This window comes from Sander vitreus, chromosome 23 (genome assembly GCF_031162955.1).
Source record: "Sander vitreus isolate 19-12246 chromosome 23, sanVit1, whole genome shotgun sequence".
Taxonomy (NCBI): domain Eukaryota; kingdom Metazoa; phylum Chordata; class Actinopteri; order Perciformes; family Percidae; genus Sander; species Sander vitreus.
In genome coordinates, this window is record NC_135877.1 from 20238544 (window position 1) to 20258668 (window position 20125).

At 45.1% G+C, this 20125-nt stretch overlaps 1 protein-coding gene across 18 annotated transcripts in view; it reads left to right on the plus strand.

Moving 5' to 3' along the window:
* Positions 1–20125, plus strand: part of celf2 (cugbp, Elav-like family member 2) — a 233171-nt gene that overhangs the window by 52632 nt on the left and 160414 nt on the right. For 4 of the 18 annotated variants that reach the window (XM_078242915.1, XM_078242919.1, XM_078242917.1 and 1 more), the window contains exon 1: positions 8429–8619. The exons of 1 other annotated variant lie outside the window; for it this stretch is intronic. In XM_078242915.1, the coding sequence (XP_078099041.1) occupies positions 8498–8619 (122 nt within the window). In that variant the 5' untranslated portion in view covers positions 8429–8497. Of the gene's footprint in view, positions 1–8423; positions 8620–20125 lie in introns of those variants that run through there. 13 more of the 18 variants (XM_078242916.1, XM_078242918.1, XM_078242921.1 and 10 more) reach the window with 7 other exon arrangements.

Here is a 20125-nt window from a genome sequence, read left to right on the forward strand (position 1 = left end):
TGACTTTTTTTTCCTCTTTTTTTGAGAGGCTCCAGATGGCTGAGAGACAGGTGAGCCAATTAGCGAGTCTCACTACACAGCAACATCATCACACCGGCGGAACACGACAGCCAAACACACACACACACACACACACACACACACAAAAAACATACCAACATTCCACACGACTCCGCTGTAGTGTTAACACCACCACCATAATCTGATGTGTCTCTCAGTCAGTCAGTACACCACCACGAGCTCGTCGATGTCTGGATATGAAATTGATTTTACAATATGTTACGATGTTGGGAATGATGACAAATGATCCTCTAATTTTTAGCTTGTTATGAGGTCCGCCTGCAACATACAGTGCTGTGCTGTGTGACTATGGTGTGGCCCCATTATGCATGTTTCACACAACCCAGAAAGCAGGCAATAATGGGCAGATTTGAATTGATTTGCTTGTGTATTCATTTATTTCCAAGGAGCCCAAAATATTTCAGCGAGCCCCGCTGACGTTCATTATAATTCTAATGAAGTCGAAAATCCTCACAAACGAGGAGAGAGCGGCAGAAGACGACAAGTCCAAACACGACGACGGCAACGTCTGTCTCTCTTTCTCTCTTCAGCCCCTTGTTCTCCCTTTCTATCCCTCTTTTCTTTTTTTTTTCTCTCACCTCATCTCTTTCGCTCCCATTTCACGTGCCGAATACTAGACGCAGAAAATGCACATTTTGCCATTAATGAGCCGTCAGCCACTGTGGAAAACCACACCACAGCCACACCTGACCCATAGACCCTCCTCCTCTCCCAGCGTCTACATGCAAACAATACCCGCACACCTATGCATCCTTATGATGCAACACACACACACACACACTTATGCAGCACCTATTATTCGGATGGCTCCTGTTTGTTTGTGTATTTTTCTTTTTGTTAAGGGATAATTGAGCAGCCATGACGGCCGCTTTCCTACCTAATGGAAGGGGACAAATTAATCTCCCTGTGCTAATGTCTGCAAATGGAACAGGACCACTCCTGCAACCTCCTCCATGCTCAACCAAACTGCTGTGAGCGAGTGCAGATGAGCGAGTGAGTGTGAGGCAGATTAAAAAAGTCACATCTGATGATGAATATGCTTTAGGCTTTTTTATTTTTTTTATTTCGATATTGTCGTATACTGTACCTGAAGATATTTTATATCTATTGTTCGTCCCCGGCCTTTGGGATAGTTTTTACAGCTCTAAAGGAACTAACTTTGAGTTATTTTTTTAATTTTTTTTTTTCAACCAACCCATGATCTGGTGTTTTGGATGGTTTAGTACAGAGTTTCTGCTCCTACACGCCTGCCATGAATATAGCGTGTAAGATTTCATTTTGACGTTTTAACTCTCGCGTTAAAAGAGTATTTTTACAGTGTGGTATTAATACTTTTACTTAGTAAAGATCCACCGCTGTTTTGCGGACCCCTGTGGCCACAGGGATGTGGATACAGAGGACAGAGCTAAAAGTGTCACAGGACAGCTAAAGAGAGACAGGGTATACAATACAGATTGTTTCTTTGCAGGATCTTTGTCATCCATTTGTTGCCTTGAAAGCTTAACTATTTTCAACTTATTTCAACTCATCTGGACTTGCCTTATTTAAGACTTACTGGGCCCTATCTTGCACCCGGCGCAGCGCAAAGCAAAGCCCGGCGGCTGTTTTAAGACCGCCCAGCGGCCACGTTGCACCAGACAAATACACATTCTTCATCAGATTCAGCCTGGGGGCGGCGCCGTCTCACCCCTGACCCTGTCAGAGCTCCTCAAATGGGGCAACACCCTCCAGCTGAGAGCAGCGAGGAGGAGGAGGAGGAATGAAGGATGTTTACAGTGCTCGTGTATATCTGTATCACGGCTGCTGTCTGGCTCTGTCTGTCTCCATCTATCTGTTTTCATTCTTTAGCCCTCAGTATCAGCTAAACTTGAACGATTTTAAATTCGATCTGGGCTCCGAAACATCTGTCACCGCCTTATCTGTAGATAATGGAAAGATTTAGTAGCATTCAGAATTTTATAGAGTCGACTCCCCTCTTCACTCTATCACCCCTTTTACTCCACTCCTCCATCTCTCGTATATCATCCTCTCTTAAACGCCCACACAAAATACATACATACATACAAGCATGCATAGACATGCACACCATCCCCCTCTAAATCCCTTCCTCCCTCATTCTCTGTCATACATACAGGATTCTTTGCTCTCCAGAGATAGAAGGGTTGGTTGATTGGTTGGTGTTGAGGCTGCGGGAAGTGCTGGCGCCATTGACCAACAAAAACCTGGTCTAAAGTCAAGAACGCAGCATTTCATTGTTATTTTAACAATGAAATGCGCCTAGGCTCGTGCGCACAGCGCTCGCACACTATGCTTGTTACACACACAGGGAAGCGCAGCAGCACACAAACATGCAGAAGATAACAAATAAAAATATTACGGTGCAAATCCTCCATCACAATAGCAATGCGCCGAGGTCCAAACGCGCCTGGCTTTTTAAAGGGAATGGGAAAGGACGCTCTGATTGGTTTATTGCATGTTATGCCCAAAACACACCTATGAATTAATGAAGGCACTAAGTACAACCCTTTTGAACCATTCACCCGCCGCCTTTTTTCTGCTGTCAAACTAGCAAAAGTAGATTTGTACACGCCCTAAAAGCACCTGCGCCAGGCACTTCACGCCGTGCGCTTAGATCGTTAAAATAGGGCCCACTGAGTCTCTAAAGACCTGGTGAAATCCCAGAACAAATATGAATAGCAATAACCACATGCACCTGCACACCTTGAAATGATATGTATCATGCCTACACATAGAACTTAACATCAGCTTTGTAACACTCTCAACGCTTAAACCAAAAGCAAAGTGTTCAAGCGGCGAGGGTGGTGACTTCAGACGTCGTGTTGTTTGCTTATGAAGACTTGGACTAAGCATTTTACAGCTGCTTCACCTCAATCTGACTGCAGTCTCTGTTCACGTTTGAACATACTGTATACATAATGGTTTGTAGAGGAAAACGTGGGGCGAGGGGCCGGGTGAATGTCATCCTATTTTCCCATCTTAATAGCCCATGATCCTGCAGCCGTTCTGCCTCCTAAGCCTCTTTCCGTGGATGACCTCCAGGGAAGATTGCGTTGCGGCTGTTTGGAGTACAGAGGAGTTGATTACGCGGCAGTGCCGGGGCTTTGTTCTAAGTGTATGCCCGTCCTTGGCTTAGAGAGAGAGAGAGGGAGAGAGGGGGGGAGAGAGAGAGAGAGAGAGAGAGAGAGAGAGAGAGAGAGAGAGAGAAAGAAAGAAAGAAATCTTATCTCTCCCACGGGGTCTCGCATCCTTTCATTCCAGATTGTCTTGGTGACCTCCTGGCCGCGTCTGGTTTATCCCGACCCTCCGTTGCACCGCTTGTTTACTGTCCCATAATGACATTGTCAATGGCAACAATACGTCCGCTTATCGCCGGGTGTCGGCCTCCACAATGGCTGAATGGCGGCGTAATGGAAAGGGAGAATTCGTCCCGTTGTCATCTTGAAGTCTTTGGAGGCGCTCTCCTACTTGTCCGTGTGTGCCAGTGAAAGATAAGATTAATTCTTCATATCACGGGCTGATTGCGGAATCTTGTATCTAATGCAATTTTTATTCCCCCCCCACTTACACACACACTACCCTACTTTCTTCTTTTCTTTCAAACTGCAGAGTCAAGCATTTTTTCCACTCTCTTTGGGGAAAAAAATCTAAATAATTTATCTGTGTTTTGGTGCATTTTCCCCCTCCTGTACTTAGAGGGAGAGTGGAGAGAGAAAATACAGAAAGAGAAATAGAACAGAGAGCGACAGGAGGAAAGGCAGATGAGAGTGTGTATTTCTTTTTAAAAAAATTTTGAATGGGATGAACGTGAGCCGCATGCTGAGGAGAGTAAGAAAAGGGAGCAAAGGATGGCAGGAGGGAGGCGGACGGGTGGAGGGAGCGAACCCTCCCTTGGCTCTCGGCTGGAGAGGGGCCAAAGAGGAGCCTGCAGACTTTGGTAATCCCTCTTTTATTAACATGAAGCCAAGCTCAGCAGAATGTAGGCTCACAAACATAACAGAGCGGCTTCCAACTGACTGTCTTTAGGCCTCCCTGTCTTTTCCTTACGTGTAGATCTGCTTCTCTGGCATGGCTGCCCGTGTCCCACCCCTCCCATTTGCGAGGCCAGTAAGCCGCCAGTCAATTGAAACGGGCACCAGTCCGGCGAGTCGAGCTCTCGAGTCTTTTGATCCCGCTTGAGTCCCGGCCTTGGTGTTAGGCACAAAAAGCATCCTGCGTCCTCGCTGAGCCCTGCATGTTACCATGACAACCCCCCCCCCCCTTACATCACTCAGTGCCCCCCTTGTAGCCAATGGGCATTGACCTTTCGCTGTCAGAACGTGTTAGGGAGCGAGAGATATATAGAGAGAGAGAGAGAGAGAGAGAGAGAGAGGGAGCGAAGCAGGCACTCGCCGGAAACAACAAACACAAATAGGTCATTAAATTGTAAACACAATTTAAAAAGAGACAGAGGCAGCTCGGTTTGAGTCGTGGCCTGAAGTTACTGCGATGTCAGCGCCCGAGTTTGTGCGTTTCCTGTGAATGACAAAAACATGATGCTCGTCTTCAGAAGCCATGATGTCACGGCTCGGCAGGGAGGCGAGAAGGACTCCAAACCTATAAAATGTTCAAACGAGGATTTCAATGGGGGGCTACGTTTGGCACATACAGTACGGAGCTTCTGGATGGCACCAGTTGCCCCTCCCTGCAACCGCTAGCTTATGTCTCTCCCAGACGCTGCCATATGTCCTCCAACAGGAGCCCTTCGAACACAGGAGCACGTGCAGAAAGCAGGTTTAGAGCAGCAGGCAGATGGAGACAGATGCGGGCCTTCAAACTGATCCTTGTTAGAAGAAACTAATATAAAGGTCCCATATCATGCTCATTTATAGGTTCATACTTGCATGCTGGGTTTCCGATTTGAAAGGCAACTGGATGGGCTCACAATTAAGTCAAGCTTGGTTTTGAGTATTTTTTGCAGATACGTTCATGCACTCATGGATTTGCTGTTTTATTCATTTGCCTTTGACTCAGTACTTCTAGATATTCTATGACCTGCAGGAAAACAATGTGTGTCAGGATACCAACATTGACCAGGAGTCGTTTACTTGGACTCTAGTGAAGACTTTTTAAGCAAACTGTACGCATGTAAATATGCATTCTCATTATTCCAATTACATTTCTAGTGTCACATGGTGTAAAATACACTTCCCAGCCTGACGAGAAGGAAGAAACTGAGTCCTCGGAGCACGGGAGCAACCGTCTACGTTGGTGGCTTTACATGTCAACAGTTTCTCCGGACAAAGAATCCTGGACAAAGATGTCAAGAAGGTGCACGCAACTCGCTCATGTTTACAAGCCCATCTGACATGTGATTCCAAAAGTTACCGAGGCGAAGAGAGAGGCAAGACGTCTAAAGGGCAAAACACACAGGCTGTGTCACTTAGGATCACGTCATGGACGTGCTATACAGACAGAAGAAGTAATCAATGTACATTAGATGGTATGAGCCAATGCAAGGACCGACGCTGTCACGATGCTTTTCTGCTGTGTCATGATGTTGTGGGATTACTCACAAGACAATCACGTCTCAACATGGGAAATAGGACAGTAGCGTAGCTTCGCATAGCCCCGATGTTGCTTTTGTCCAACACCACGGGGTCGGGGGCTTGCATAGAACACAATAGGCCGAGGTATTTTGATGCATGCTTTTATTTTCATTTATTTGTTACATCCTGTGGGTGCAGCAACTCAGTACAATTGATAAACTAACTGCATTTAACTTCTGCATCCTGAATGGAAGGACAATTGCAGCCCCCTTTTTTTTTTTCATGCAAAAATACTGCCTAGAGCAACTTTAATATCTGTGTCTGCAGCGACGAGAGCAATTGTCACTGTAAATAACAGAATCATCAGTCACCATTGTCAGCCCTTAAAAAGCTGGAACATTTTGAAGAACTTAATTGTGTATGCTAATTTGAAAGCATCGCTCCGTTCACCGCTCTTTTCTTGCTCCATATTATTAAGCTCTTTACATTCAGCTTTCACTGTAATAAACCATAAGCAACATACTGTATGACCAGTGGCTGCTGCATCTGTTTGAATTGAAACACATGCCATCGTTATATCAGAGTGCTGGTGGCCCATATTGGGGTCTTATTCGCCACTGTTTTGTTGACACGCTCGCCACGTGTCAATATTTGTCATCATGGCGCGCCTGCCGTCAGTTTTGGCTGAGACAAAGTGCAATGAGAGGCCGACGCGATTTGAACGGTAAACAACAGAGGCGCAAATGGGCAATCAAGTTAGAAGTTAGCAAAAGTGCCTGCTGCATTTTAATGGCAATGGCCCCCGTGCACGCCGGATAATTTAGGATTTTCAATTGTTGTTGTTTTTCCAGTGAAATGCAGGTGTTTTGTGAAGACTGACGATTTTGCCCTGTATGCCAAACATTCTAATGAAGCTCACGTACAATCCATAATTTTAACTATCCCCCCACCTGCCAGCTAGCCACACACACACACGCACACGCACACACACACAAATACTACACAAACAGGCCTAGTCATAGTACCCACACACACATGCACACAATGTGCACTAATGAAGCTGTTCTCCTCTCCTCTCTTTTTCCGTTCCTGGCTCAGTGAAACATGCATAAATCATAATAAACAGAGAGATGAATTTTTAATCAGCAGCTCCCTGCCTGTGTCTTCAGCCCCGGCCTACTATGGGGAGGAGAGGCTGTGATGTGCCAGGTATATGGAGGGAGATCTGGCAGCGCCTCCTTTGGGAGGGCTACTCACTGAGACATGCCTGTCTGGGCCGCAGCTTTCCTGGGCATGATCTGCTGGACCGGGTCGTCTCTCTGGAGAAGGGGCTGGTCCGGTTGAAAACGCGCCGTCTGCATCTGCAGGAGGTCTAGATACAAAGGGACATCTGAGGAGGGGGGGAAGGCTTGGTGATGTTAGAGCATCAAGGCTGCACAGCTGTGATGTCAATCACACCTGTTGGTGTCCATCAAGATGCATAAGCATGAATAAAATATATATTCATTTAAAAAAAACTTGTTACTTGTCTGTTAGTGTGATTGTTTGTGTGGTTAGCCGTTGCTGGAGTTAAGTTGCCACGTCAACTACCATTTTGTATTTATATATATATATATATATACTTTTTATTTTTTTTTATTATATAATACTAGGTGTGTAAAATTTTAATATAAAATAAAATGATTGAAAGATCTTGATGGGAAACTCAACAAACTATGTTGCCAGGTTGGCAAAAAAAATAATTTTGGTGAATAAATCAGAGGGCCCTTATAGTTCATCAATTCATACCAGGAGTTATGGGTATTTAAGGTTCCAAGGCTTGATGAGTTTTTCTACCGAATTTTCTGAAAAGGATTTAGTCTATCGTTAAAGACATACAGTAGTCCAACATTTTGCTGTGCATTTTTGAAAAGCTTAGGTGAGAATTGGATGACGGAGTTGTGGGAGGCTTGTTAATATCACAGCATCTAATCTGTGCAGCCATTGATGTAGCTGCAAATAAAAGGTCAATCAAAATACCACGTCTCGTTCCGATTTTGCGAGATCATATGCACAAATCAAATATACATTTTTGTGAGACTGAATGAGACCAGAACTGCTCAGGGGCCTGGGAATAATGGCAGGTACTGGAGATATTGCAAATGTTTATGATATACTAATATCTTGTTTTGAGGTAATTTATACTCTCTCTCTCTCTCTCTCCCTCTCTTTTAATAAACTGTGAAAATTCTGTGCACGCTTGACTTGATGTTGAACTTGGCCTCTTTCCCTTGGGTCAACACGACTTTACTATGATGTGCACGATTTATTTACCTCATAAAAACTTCATGAGAGCCGAGTTATGGTTGGTTTATTTTCCACTCCATCTCCGGCTGTATGTTAACATCAAAAGTGTGGGCCCGCTGGAGCTGTGACAGAAAACACAGAGATGATGCGATGCAGTCGTTGTGAAATGGCGGGGCATTGTTGGCACGGCGCTGTGCCCAGACTGGGCCAGGCCCAGCGGCCATGCAGGCAGACCAGAGCTGGACTGGAGCTAGGCTGTTCCAGAGCTGTAGTATTAGACTCAAATAGGCCCACAACATAACAACGTGAGCCGAGCTGTCACAGGGGATTACTTCAGCTAGGCAAGCCAGCGGGGTCTCCACTGCTCTTCTGCTCTACCAGAGAGAGAGTGGAGGTGTGTGTGTGTGTGTGTGTGTGTGTGTGTGGGGGGGAGGGAACAACGGCAGAGTCTGAGAGGAACAAGGCGGCGAGACAGTGAAGCAAAGAGAGGTAGTGAAACCGGGAAGAGAGAAAGAGAGGACAAAAGAAGAAGAGGAAGAGAGAGCGCAGCTTGTAGCCTGATAAGGTGCATTTATTGGTTTGTAATGTTGGAGCACTCGTCCGAGCTGGGCTTTGTGGTGGGGGGAGTGTGTGTCGATGGCGTGTGCTGCCCCCCTCCTGCGGCCGCCAGCACAGGATGCGTGGGGACCAACGAGCTGCTGCTGAGGTATACGTACACACACACACACACCCATTCTTCTGACCCAAATGCTGCATTCGTGCGTCCCTCCCAGGGATTGTTACACTTAGCTGTGGTTTTGAATGGTTGGTTTTGTATCAACAATGTGAGCATTTTTAAATGGAGGAGTGTGTGTGTGTGGTGGTGGTGGGGGGGAGGAACAACAAAGGTGGGTAAACAAAGTACAGGTGCTGGCTTATTCCTTCATTTGAGAGGATTTGACGTCTGGGGTGGTTGCTTCTAACAGCTTTTACTGTAATGCCTCCTACTTTGCACTCTTGTGTCTCAGTGTTGTTGTTGGTGGATGGCGGGAGATGTTCCCCAGCTTTCCTTGCAACTGTTTGCCCAGTCGAGCGTAACATCCAATGCTTGTACTTCTCCATTTTCTTTTTCTTTTTGTTCACGCTCTCCGTCTCTCAGCCTTCCTCTCTATTCGAACCTCCTCTTGCTGTGTTAGCAGCATTGTGTCCGGGACAAGCAGAGAAAGTAGAATTCAAATAACATATGGAACCATCAGCAGCTCTTTTTAAGTGAAATAACCAGCACTTCATTGTCATTCACTTTTGACATCATGGCTACATCTCAGTTCTTTTTTATTTATATACAGTATTGTGTTTGACCTCCTGCTTATTTACATTTTTGTATTCTTCCACCCACATATGCATGAATAAGTATCATGTGTATTCTTTTTCTTGGTTTAAAGCGTTGGAGTATGTCATGGTGTCAGACTCTGAAGCTGCTACTAATAGAATTCTGATACCATAACGTTTTTTAAAGTCACAGATTCTTACAATCTTTATACTCACAAACACACTAATATCTGCCTAATTGTAAAGATAATGCTTAATTTACCTGAGATTGTTCTGTGTTTGTGGGTCTTTTTCCCCCTATCGTCACTTGTGTGATGGGGGCGGGGCTCTGTTGGTACTCTCTGATGTCAGATATTTGTTTTGGCACTGATGAAAAATGAACCATCGTTCATAGTAGATAGTTTGAGGGTTGTTTGCATTTGTGACGCTCATTCATTTGTAAATATCGATTTTTTTCTTCTAACTTTTACTTTGTAATGTTGACTTTCTTGACTTTGAGTCCAAGTTTTCAGTTGCTTTAAAACACTACAAAACGTGTAAATCTTGAAGGCTTTTGGCAGATTTATTTAGACATTGATTTGAATTTCAGCCAGCGTTCAACTCCAAAGGTAAAGGTCTTTAAAAGACAAACTTGTTTCAGTGGGGTTTGTTTTATGGATTTGCAGAGATAGATGGGACAGCATCCACTCGACCGAAGCGGGATTTGACATTTTCCAAGGCAACTAACAGAGCCAGTGTCTTTATTTATTTTGATTCATTCAGGTCTGGCTCATTTCTTGTATGCTTTTACACACAAACGGAGGGATGATGGATGATGATATTTTGTGTGATCTCCCCTCCTGTTGCATAAAAAATTGAGACAAGCGTCTGCTGCGCAACTGATCACGAAAGACAGTCATGCTGAGGTTGACTTGTTTTGCAACGAGTCAACATATTTCATTGATGTTTGCAGGTAGTAATTTATTGCACCATAATTTACTGACTGAATCGGTGAACGCTTCATTGGGTGACAAATGAAACTGCTTTTGAGGCATGCACTTCATTTGCAATTTCCCGTTGAAAAACATGACTTTGAACGGTTTCCGCATCAGGCAGTTGCTCCGAGCGACAAAAACACGGCCGGGGGGGGGGGTTCCAGAGGTTTAGCACATGTGTGGGACGGTAGAGTGACTGTAGTTGGGTTGAGGCAGCAGTGTACATCAGAGGACGGATACCTTTGTAGTGGAAAAAACAGTCAATACAGTGTGCAGTCAGAACAGAAAGATTGACATTTTCATTGGTCTGTACTCCGGCACATTGGAGATGGAATGAAACAATGACTATGGGGTTAAAATGCTGACTTTCAGCTTTAACTTGAGGTTGCTTACATCCATAAAGTGTCAACAGAGTTGGATACCGAGTCCAGGGCAATGATCCTAAATAAACAGACAAGGCTAGTCTTGAGGGCTAAACATTTTAACATTCTTGAATGTTCAATATACCCATCGGACCTGCGATTCACCTGCTGAAGACCAGACTAGAGGCAAAACTTCCTGTTAAACAAGCAGGAAGTAAAGATGGCAGCTGTCCAGGCCTGGCAGGGGCATCACCAGGGACCAGAACCAAGCTTCTGCTGATGTCACTCAGGATTTAACACCAAATATTAAACGTTTAAGTGACTTTTATGAAATGTATTTTAATTTGTGCAAACACCTTCAAATGAAAAGATGACAGTGGAAGTTCATTGATTTTACACATCGTGATCAGTTCACTCATCCCATCCCCTGGAGTTCTACTCACTGTATAATGTGTGTTGCTCTGAAGGTTGCTTTCTAATTACTTAAGTGATACTTCCTGTATCTTGGCTTTGGCTTTGGCTTGGGGGGACTGCAAATACTTACGCTTGCACTACAAACCAGGCGTTGCAGAGTTTAAAAGATGTGGTGTTTACCAGACAGGGAGACAAAAAGAAGCCATCAAGTTGCATTAAAGAAAGTGACAATTCGTTTTAAATCTGTTTCCTGCAAGTCCTTCAACTTTCCTTTGGGTTTGCTGGCAGTTAAACCAAGCGTCCCCTCCCACTCACCCCACACAGTGTGCCTAGCTAATGGTGCAGAGGATATTAGTCTTCTATTAAGCCCGTTGGTTTATAGTCACTGCCTCTTCCTGCCGTTTAGGCAGATGGGTCAGGGCGTGCCCCCTCCCCCTCCCACACACACACACACACACACACACACAGACACACCCTCCCTCCCAACCCTGCCTCCCAGCCTTCTTGAATCTGCTAAACCAGCTGTCGTTGCCTCGGCGAAGGGAGCACACCTCGTCTCCGCTACAACGATTTAATCTGCCGAGCACCCTTTCAATCAAAGAGCGTCAGGTGGGGCCGCTCCCGACACGACTCTAATACAATGCATGGACACACACGTACAGGAAGTGGGGGCGTGGGGGGGGGGATACTCACGCGCGCACACGTGGGCCGTATGCCCAGGCGCGGATCGATACTCGCAATCATCCAGGTGATAATGGGCGCAGGTTTATCGGCCCCTGATACACACCATGCTATCATCACCTTCGCACAATCACACAATCGGGGGGGGGTATCTTGGAAAGGACAGGGTGCATATGTGAAAGAGAAGGGAGGGAACAGAGCATGGGAGCTTGCAGGTACATGAAATGTGTGAATATGTGCGTGAAATGAATTGATGGGTGTGAAAGTGCATCTACTTGCGGGCGGATGTGTTTGTTGTGTGTGTGTGTGTGTGTGTGTGTGTGTGTGTGTGTGTGTGCATGAGTGTATTTGCAAATGGTTAACTCCCATGTGCAGGCGATGTGTTGTACTCCTCAATGTGTGTGTGAGTTTGTGCACGTACAGTACAGCTGTGTGTGTGTGTGTGTGTCTCAGTTGTTATCAGAATGACACCATCCTGCTCCCTCTCCTGCAGCCCCAGAGGATCAGTGGAGCTGCACCAGTTTCAAATGAAAATAAATGAGAGGCAGTGACCGCTACTGCCTGGGTCCCACTTTAATGAGGAAAAGGAGCAGAGAGGGAGGAGAAGGAGGACAGAGGTGGAGGAGGGAGGGGACGGTGGGGAGGAGGGGGCAAACGGGGGTGCCGAGAGAGACGACTAGAGAATGGGTGGGTAGTGATGTATGGAGGCCCTCTCTCTCTGTCACCAATGCGATGGCCAATTACAGTTGGAGCGCGCTCCGATGCACTGCAGGTGGAGCGTACAGTGTTTTGTAGTGGCCGGAGAATATCCCTCCATCCTCCATTTGCATTGAGAGGAGAAATCCCTGCACAGTGTACAACTTCGAGCAGCTTTGGGGGTTTTACTGTGCCATTCAGTAGAACTGCATTCATGTCGTACACCATTGTCGGTCTGGATTGCACTATACAAGTGTATTACTTGTATTACTACACCCTGTCCAGCTAAAACCATGTATCTCCAAATATAGGGGGTTTTCAGTTCTGAGATAAACTAAAGGAAAATATGCTCCATTATGGAGTTTTGTTCTACTTCTCAGGCCAAATAAACCCACTGATAAGTACTGAAAGTACTACACCTCTTCCAAACGTTTAAAAATCAGCCAACGTAGGGTGTAAGGTGTTCAACGGACATGGCTCTACGCTAAGCTAGCTCAGTAGCTCCCCTAGTTGACTTGCTAACAGTATAGAGAGCCGTATGCACTACTATTTGGGAGTGTAAACACTTTTTGCTGACAAATAACATCAAAATCTTTGGTAATGATGTCATCAAATAGGGCGGAGTCATCTTGCCAAACCAGGAGAGGACATCTCACTCCAGTTTCAAAGGTGCAGTACTCTGAATACTGAAAGAGAAGTGGTCTGGGATTGTCTCGGCAGAGCTCTCACAGACCGTTCCCCAACACGCCAAATACCGACGCCTTGTCATGGCCCTTGGCGTCTGATAGCGACGCACAAGGCACTCAGGTGCACATGCTGCCAAACCGGTAATCAAAAGAAAGAACAGGGAAGCTTGGATTACAACACACACACAGGGAGTGTGACTTAATTCCCCTCTCATCTTTACATAGCAAATAGATGTTTACGGCTATATTTAGGGTTTTTTAGTGTTCTGATTGTAGAGTGCAGCACCTTTAAACCTCCCTAAACCGCATGTAAGATTTTTTTTTTATTATATGTTTCTCCATTTGCAGTGTCAATGAATGTGTAAAATCTAAAAAATATATATATATTTAAAAAATCTACTGGTAATCTCTTGAGGCTCAAAGCAAAGCTGTTTTTTTGGTTTTTTTGTTCATGAAAGGTTGACATGATGGAGATACAAGATGGAGAAGGTAGAACATCTATTAAAGTTTGTATAGCTTTTGTCAATAGAACCGGCTGCCTCTTTATAGAGAGGGAGTTAGGCTTTCTGTTTTATAATCTTTGTACAACCATTGCCCCAAATGGCATTAAGAGGCTGCTGTTTGAATTAATCTTTTAGCATAAACCAGATCTACACCATGTCTTGCTTAAGGCTGAAAACATTTTTTTTAAATTAAAGCTTTACTAAATGTTTTATGATTTTGCACAATAGCGCCACCTGAGCAGAAGGTCAGAAGTCTAAACTGCAGGATTTAGTTTTGATGCGCATTAACAGATGTGGAGTAGTAACAATATTGCTTCTTTTTTTATTTATTTTTTTATTTCTGCTGATGATAAAGAAACCCATCACCTCCTGAATGGCACTACAATTACCCGCCAGTATCGAGTACAAAATGGAGGGGGAACAAGGCAATTTTGAAGGCTTTTGAATTAAACTAAATACTACATTGTAAGGAGTTGAACTACAAAACTCGACTTGATGAGATTCTTAAAAGTCCCACAGGAGGAAGACTGTTATCGAACCAATACCAGGCCCAATTCATCCTGTTGAGAGTTGGGAGATACGAGATTTTCCCACGACAGCAGCGATACATTTCTACTTCAGCGCGGCTGAGTGTTGTCCTGTCCAATCTAGCAGAGACCCATTAAAACTAGCAGACAGCAGCACAGTACAGCTGGGAGGCCTCTTCAGGGGCAGAGGACACTGTGTGTGTGTGTGTGTGTGTGTGTGTGTGTGTGTGTGTGTGTGTGTCAGTGAGTGTGAAGGGCAGAGGACACTGTGTGTGTGTGTGTGTGTGTGTGTGTGTGTGTGTGTGCGTGTGTGTGCGTGCGTGCGTGCGTGTGTGTGTGTGTGAGAGAAAGAGAGACAGAGAGAGACTCACACTGTAAGTCATGTCGAGACCAGCGGTGCAGACATTAGTGTGTGAGGGTCACTGAACAGGTCAGTAGGTGTTTGCTCGACAGTGTTGTACTTGATCGGAATGTCCTGTAACACAGAGAGTGAGTGTGTGTGTGTGTGTGTGTGTGTGTGTGTGTGTATGTGTGTGTGTCTACATGTACATGTGTGCATAAGCGTCAGAAGCACAGGATGTTTTTAACCCTATCAACCAGTCAGAACTCCTCCTCAGAGTCATAACGAAATGATCGGGACTTACTCTTTTCAGTTTGCATGTCCATAAATCCACTAAACAATATACAGAAGTTACCCCTTACAACTTCAGATGCACCTTTTGTCACCCATATGATGGGAACCTTGGTGGCCAAAATAACAAGACAAAAACAGAATGGAGTGGCAAAAAAAGCTTATTTTTGGTTTTACACTACCATTATTTCTGGCAGTATTAGGATATAATATTATAATCAACACATTGCCATTTGAGATGGAGTGTTGTCAAACATCGCTTGGACTCGCCGGTGCGTCTTTTGTCCTCAGAGGGTTAAATGAAGACTGCAGATGCCCATCCTCTTCGACTGAAGGTGCTGGAGTGCTTGTTTAAACAAAATGAAAAAGCACTGCGGCCCAACCACAGTGTGCTTGAGTTTGTGCGTTGTGTGTCAACTCGTGTGCAAAAACAGGTCAGCGAGCATTTAAAGGCTGCAGCCCCACACAGGTAGAGCCGGGAATCCATGCTAACTGGAACACAGTGTCCTAACCAGAGTCCCATAACCAACCCGAGAAGGAGAGAGGGCGTGAGAGACAGAGGAGGAGAGGGAATGGGACGGATGAAAAGCGTGAAAGTGGAGGAGAGAGAGGAGTGCTGGAGAGAAAATACGGGAATGAGGTTTGAAGATTGAAGAGTGAGTGGCAGCGCGAGTGACGGAGAGAGTGCCAGAAAGAGATGGAGGGGAGTGGGGGGAGAATCCATCCACTCCATCTCTGTTTTGTTTTTTTGTTTGTCTAGGGCCCTGCGCATGATGGAATAAGAAAGTAGAGGAGAGACAAGATTGGGACGTATCATCCTTTTTATTTAGGAAGTGATTCATCCGCAAACACACATACACTAACACACACATACACACACACACACACACACACACACACACACACACACACACATACACACACACACGTGTATACATACACTGATCAAAATGTGTTTGGGTTCTGAGGATGAGCGGTAGCAGTCGGGATCAGTCGGGTTTCGGGCTCTTCACATGTCCACTTAGGCTCAAACGCAGCTGCTTGCTTTTCTGAATTATTCATGAGCCCTTCATTAAATATTCATGTGTGAAAAACAGGCGCCATCAGCTACCCACAATCCTCTTCTCTAAGGGAACGACGCAAGCAGGAAGCATAGAGAGGCCTGGATGATTGTTTACAGTGTCTGATAGATCGTGGCTGCTTAAGGATTCTTTTTCTTTTTAATTTGCTCTGTAAGACCACCTATTTTTGGTCCTGTCTCTCTTTGTCTCTTTCTCTTTTTTTCCTCACCCCCACCCTGTCTCCTCTGCCTCCGCCCTCCCCTCTCCTCCTTTCTAAGTGATCGATTTGTATTGTTCGGGCAGCTGAGCCCCACCCCCCCCGCCCACCCCGAGGTGAGAGAGATGAAGGCGGAGAGACGACAGAAATAGCTAGACAGAGGGAAGAGGCGAGAAAGACAAGAGTCGGAGAGCAAGCGAGGGCAGAGGCAGATCTTGCCATGAGCGGGATCTGGGAGAACATGGGGCCCTAGGGTGAAGAGATGGAGGGATAGGAGAGGTGATGGGTGAGGGTGGGAAAAGTGCAGAACAACAGCAACAACGGGGGGGGGGATATTGGTTAATGAGGCCCAATGTATGCACTGCTCCGCTGTCATATGGAGGGCATTCACTACTTTTACCTGTTGGTCAGGATCAAAGTGTTTCTACGAAAGGAAGAAAAATTAATGTTTTATTAATGGATGGATGCATTTTGCTTGGCGAACAGAAGGAAGGGATTTGTTTGGAATTCAAAGCAAATGAGGAGATTTGATGGCGCGATTGTTTACCAGACGTACACGAGGACATGTCTACTCGCTTCGAACCCCGATGCATTGCCACTGCGGCAGCTGACGCACCTGCACATGGTGGGACAGGTGTTCGCAAGCCTTTGGCAAACACAGAGGAACGTACACATGGAGTTTCTCCCTATATCTCCTCTCACTACCCGTGTCGCTCAATCGTGATTTCCATTAAAGTCTCTCATGTTGTAATAGTAGTCAGCGCTGTCATCAGCTTGGTTTTCAGTGTAGAATAAGGTGCGACATGGTTGAATTTCTTCGAAGTTGTTTGCATGGGCAATCAATAAGCAATCGCCTACCTGGGATAGCAGTCGTGACATGGCTGAGTCAGCTCACCCAAATTACAAAAATACAGTGGTATCGAGCCATGTGAATAGTTTTGGGTTTTATTTGTCCAGGTGTCGAGAAAACTGGCCCCGTTTACACTTGGTTTTTTAAAATGTGTTTCGCTGATCCGAAAGCAAGTGGAAAGCCAAGACGCATCGCCGTTCACACCTGTGTCTATCATGCGTCTCCAGCTGGCGGCTTGTGTTGACATTTCGTTGGTGCCTGTGTCACTTCTGCTAGAAGGACAAATATCCCCGCGCACAGTTATTACGTCCACACTCTCGCCAGGAATGTTAAGCATGATTTATGGTTGTGCGGAGGCTCAATGCAGAGCTTTCGCCGTAGCCTAAGTAAAAGGTGCCGTAGGTAGGATTGCAAAGATCTAGGACTTAACCAAAAAATGTTAACATCAACAACTTCTCAGTCCCTCCCCCTTTTCTGCTAAAGCCCAAAACGGTCTCCTAAGCCCCTCCCCCCACAAGGGAGAATGAATGCGTGTGCATGAGCAGTGATTGACACGCAGTTAGACACCCCCCCTGGCCCTGATTGGTGCATCTGATCAGGGAGCGGTGGATTTGTGCAAATCTCACTACAGGCTGTAGGTGGAGCCAGAGGAGCTGGATTTTTTTTAAATGACCTGCTTCATGTAGTTCTACTGGAACATAGGGTCAGTTTCAGCAAATATGACAGACAGTTAGTTTTATAAGGCTTACCTACTGTACCTTTAAGTGGCCTGAAGGTTATACTTGTTGTCATGTCTTCTCTTATTCTTACCGTGTGTGATGCTGTTTTCAGTTCATAAGCGTGTTGGGTTTGGGTTATCAGCCGTCCTCTGAAACAACAGCCATGAGCATCAACTCAGTCCTGAACATGAATGCCTGCGATGGGAACGCAGCTGATTGTGATGCAGCAGTTGGTTAAATAACGTTCCGGACGACCTCCTGTTCTGTGAAGGGGGTCAAGTTCGGTGAAACATGCAGCATCGTCCCCTCTCCTGGGAACACTGCGAGCCCCGGAGCGCTGATGTTGGATCAGCCTTTCCCATCCATACTCTGACCTCGATCCTTGCAAGCAAACATTGAGACTGACCCCCCGGAGCAGAGCCATGGGCCAAGTCCCACCCACGCCATACACTTACCGTGCTGTATGTGTGCATACTGAGCACTTTTTTTTCATCACATTGACCCAGATACTCATATTCTTCCCCCAGAGAGCCACCTCTCTCAGTCTAAGAGAGGCTCATTATTTTACTGGAGTGCCTCCCCTCTTTTCTCCTACAGAGGAGGGAGGAAGTGAGGCCGACATGGTAGACGTGCTGCATTCGGAGCCCACTCCGGTTCCACAGGGAGGCATACTGGAGCCACGCAATTAACGCAGCGTAAAATATAGTCAGCATATTTGCAGCAAATGATGGGCTAGTTCATTATTGCGAGGCTATCCCCATGCGTAATTGCACCTCTCCGAAATTTGGCCAACTCATTTGATTGTTAATCACCTAACTGGCCATGCTTTTATTAAGGCGCCACACTGAAGCATGTGTGATATTCAGTTCTAACAGTCTGCTGTTTATATGCTCTAAATCACTATTGTGCATTGTAGTTATAGCGGGCAGTCAGGCCGAAAACAGCCCTGAATTAAAAAAAGAAATAAAAAAAACATCATGCATTGGTATTGGAGTGTTATTTCAGCTATCAATGAGATCATAAAATATGAACCAGGAAGTCCAGTTTGACAAAGGTTGTGTTGGTTTATCAAAATAAACTGCACAGTGCTTTATAATACTATGAGACATCTTACAAGTCTGGAAAATAATCACAGTGATGTTCTCTTTCTCCAGGAACACGTTACAAAGTAATCTACTGGGAATATGCCCAGCCAACCCTCATTAAGCCAGGTTTTTGCTGGGCAACTCTGCAATTTTTAGTTGGAAGCCGTCAGCGTTAGCACTGCTGCTGCATCCACACAATGGCCAAATTGAAATAAACGAAGGGCCTGCATGTTCCCCCCCATCACTCATGGTCCAAATTTTCTCCTGACCAGTGTATACAGTAAAACCTGATTTGAGATTTTAAGAAAGTATTTTTTTAAGAGCACCCTGTCCACAACGAGCAACAACTATGGCTTACGGACAAACAACACAAGACCATGTCATTACTGCCATTACAGTTTTCGATTCAACTCTATTGTCATTGCCCATGTCACAAGTAGGGTTGGGCATCGTTTCGATTTGAACAATTCTGATTCCAATTCCGATTCTTCCTTTTGATTCCGATTCTTTGAGGGGTGGAGTCGAAACAGGCACATGCTCATTTCACAGTTAAGAGGACATTTTTATTTTTATTCGATGGTGATTTACAGTTTTATTGGGCTTTTTCAACCACGCTTTAGAGCAGCGCTTACTGTGCTCCACGGCTGCAACACAACAAGCGCCTGGCCGCTACGGAAACCAAAAATTGCGTGTGTTAAATTTGGAACAGATGGTCAGATTGGAAACCACTTTTTTTCCAAACAATTCCAATAAAGAAACGATTCCATTGGAAACGTGATTTTTGAAAGGATTTCAAGTTGAAACCAGTTCTCAATGCCCAATACTAGTCACAAGTACGTAGCAATGAAATGTAGTTAGTGTCTAACTAGAAGTGCTTTAAGCGGTGAATTAATTACATATGCTACAGTATATACAGAGAACAAGGTATGAAATGATATATAAATATCATACAGTTTGAGCAACGTTTAGGGAAATCTCTTTGTGAGTATCAAATAGACTGTGTGGTCCACTGTATACTACTTGTTAAGGGTTAATGACAACGGTATCATCTTCAAAATGATACTTGGAAAAAAAGGTCCTATTGCTCTTTCCACAGAATTGAACAGTTGAGCTGAGTTACAATCTGACAAGGGTAATAAGAAAAGAGAAGAAGTTCTGTGATTGATGTTCTACCGATTTTATAGGCCACTTGTCCGACCCACCCCAGCTCCCACTCACTCACCCTACACGTTCACACTTTCACACAGCTTAGGCTAGACAGACAAACATTCACAAAGGCACAAAAAAACCCAACGTTGTATGAAAATAAATTGACAGGTTAAAAAAAAAATATATTTTTAAATGAGAAAACTGCATCGTTGGCTGGAAATGCTTAAATATGGTGAAGGTGATTGCCTGATGAGCAAGAATATGACAGTTAGATACCATATGGTTAATTATAACCTGTGAATACAGGGCCGGCCCATGGCAAAGACGGTGTAGGCAAATCCCTGGAGCG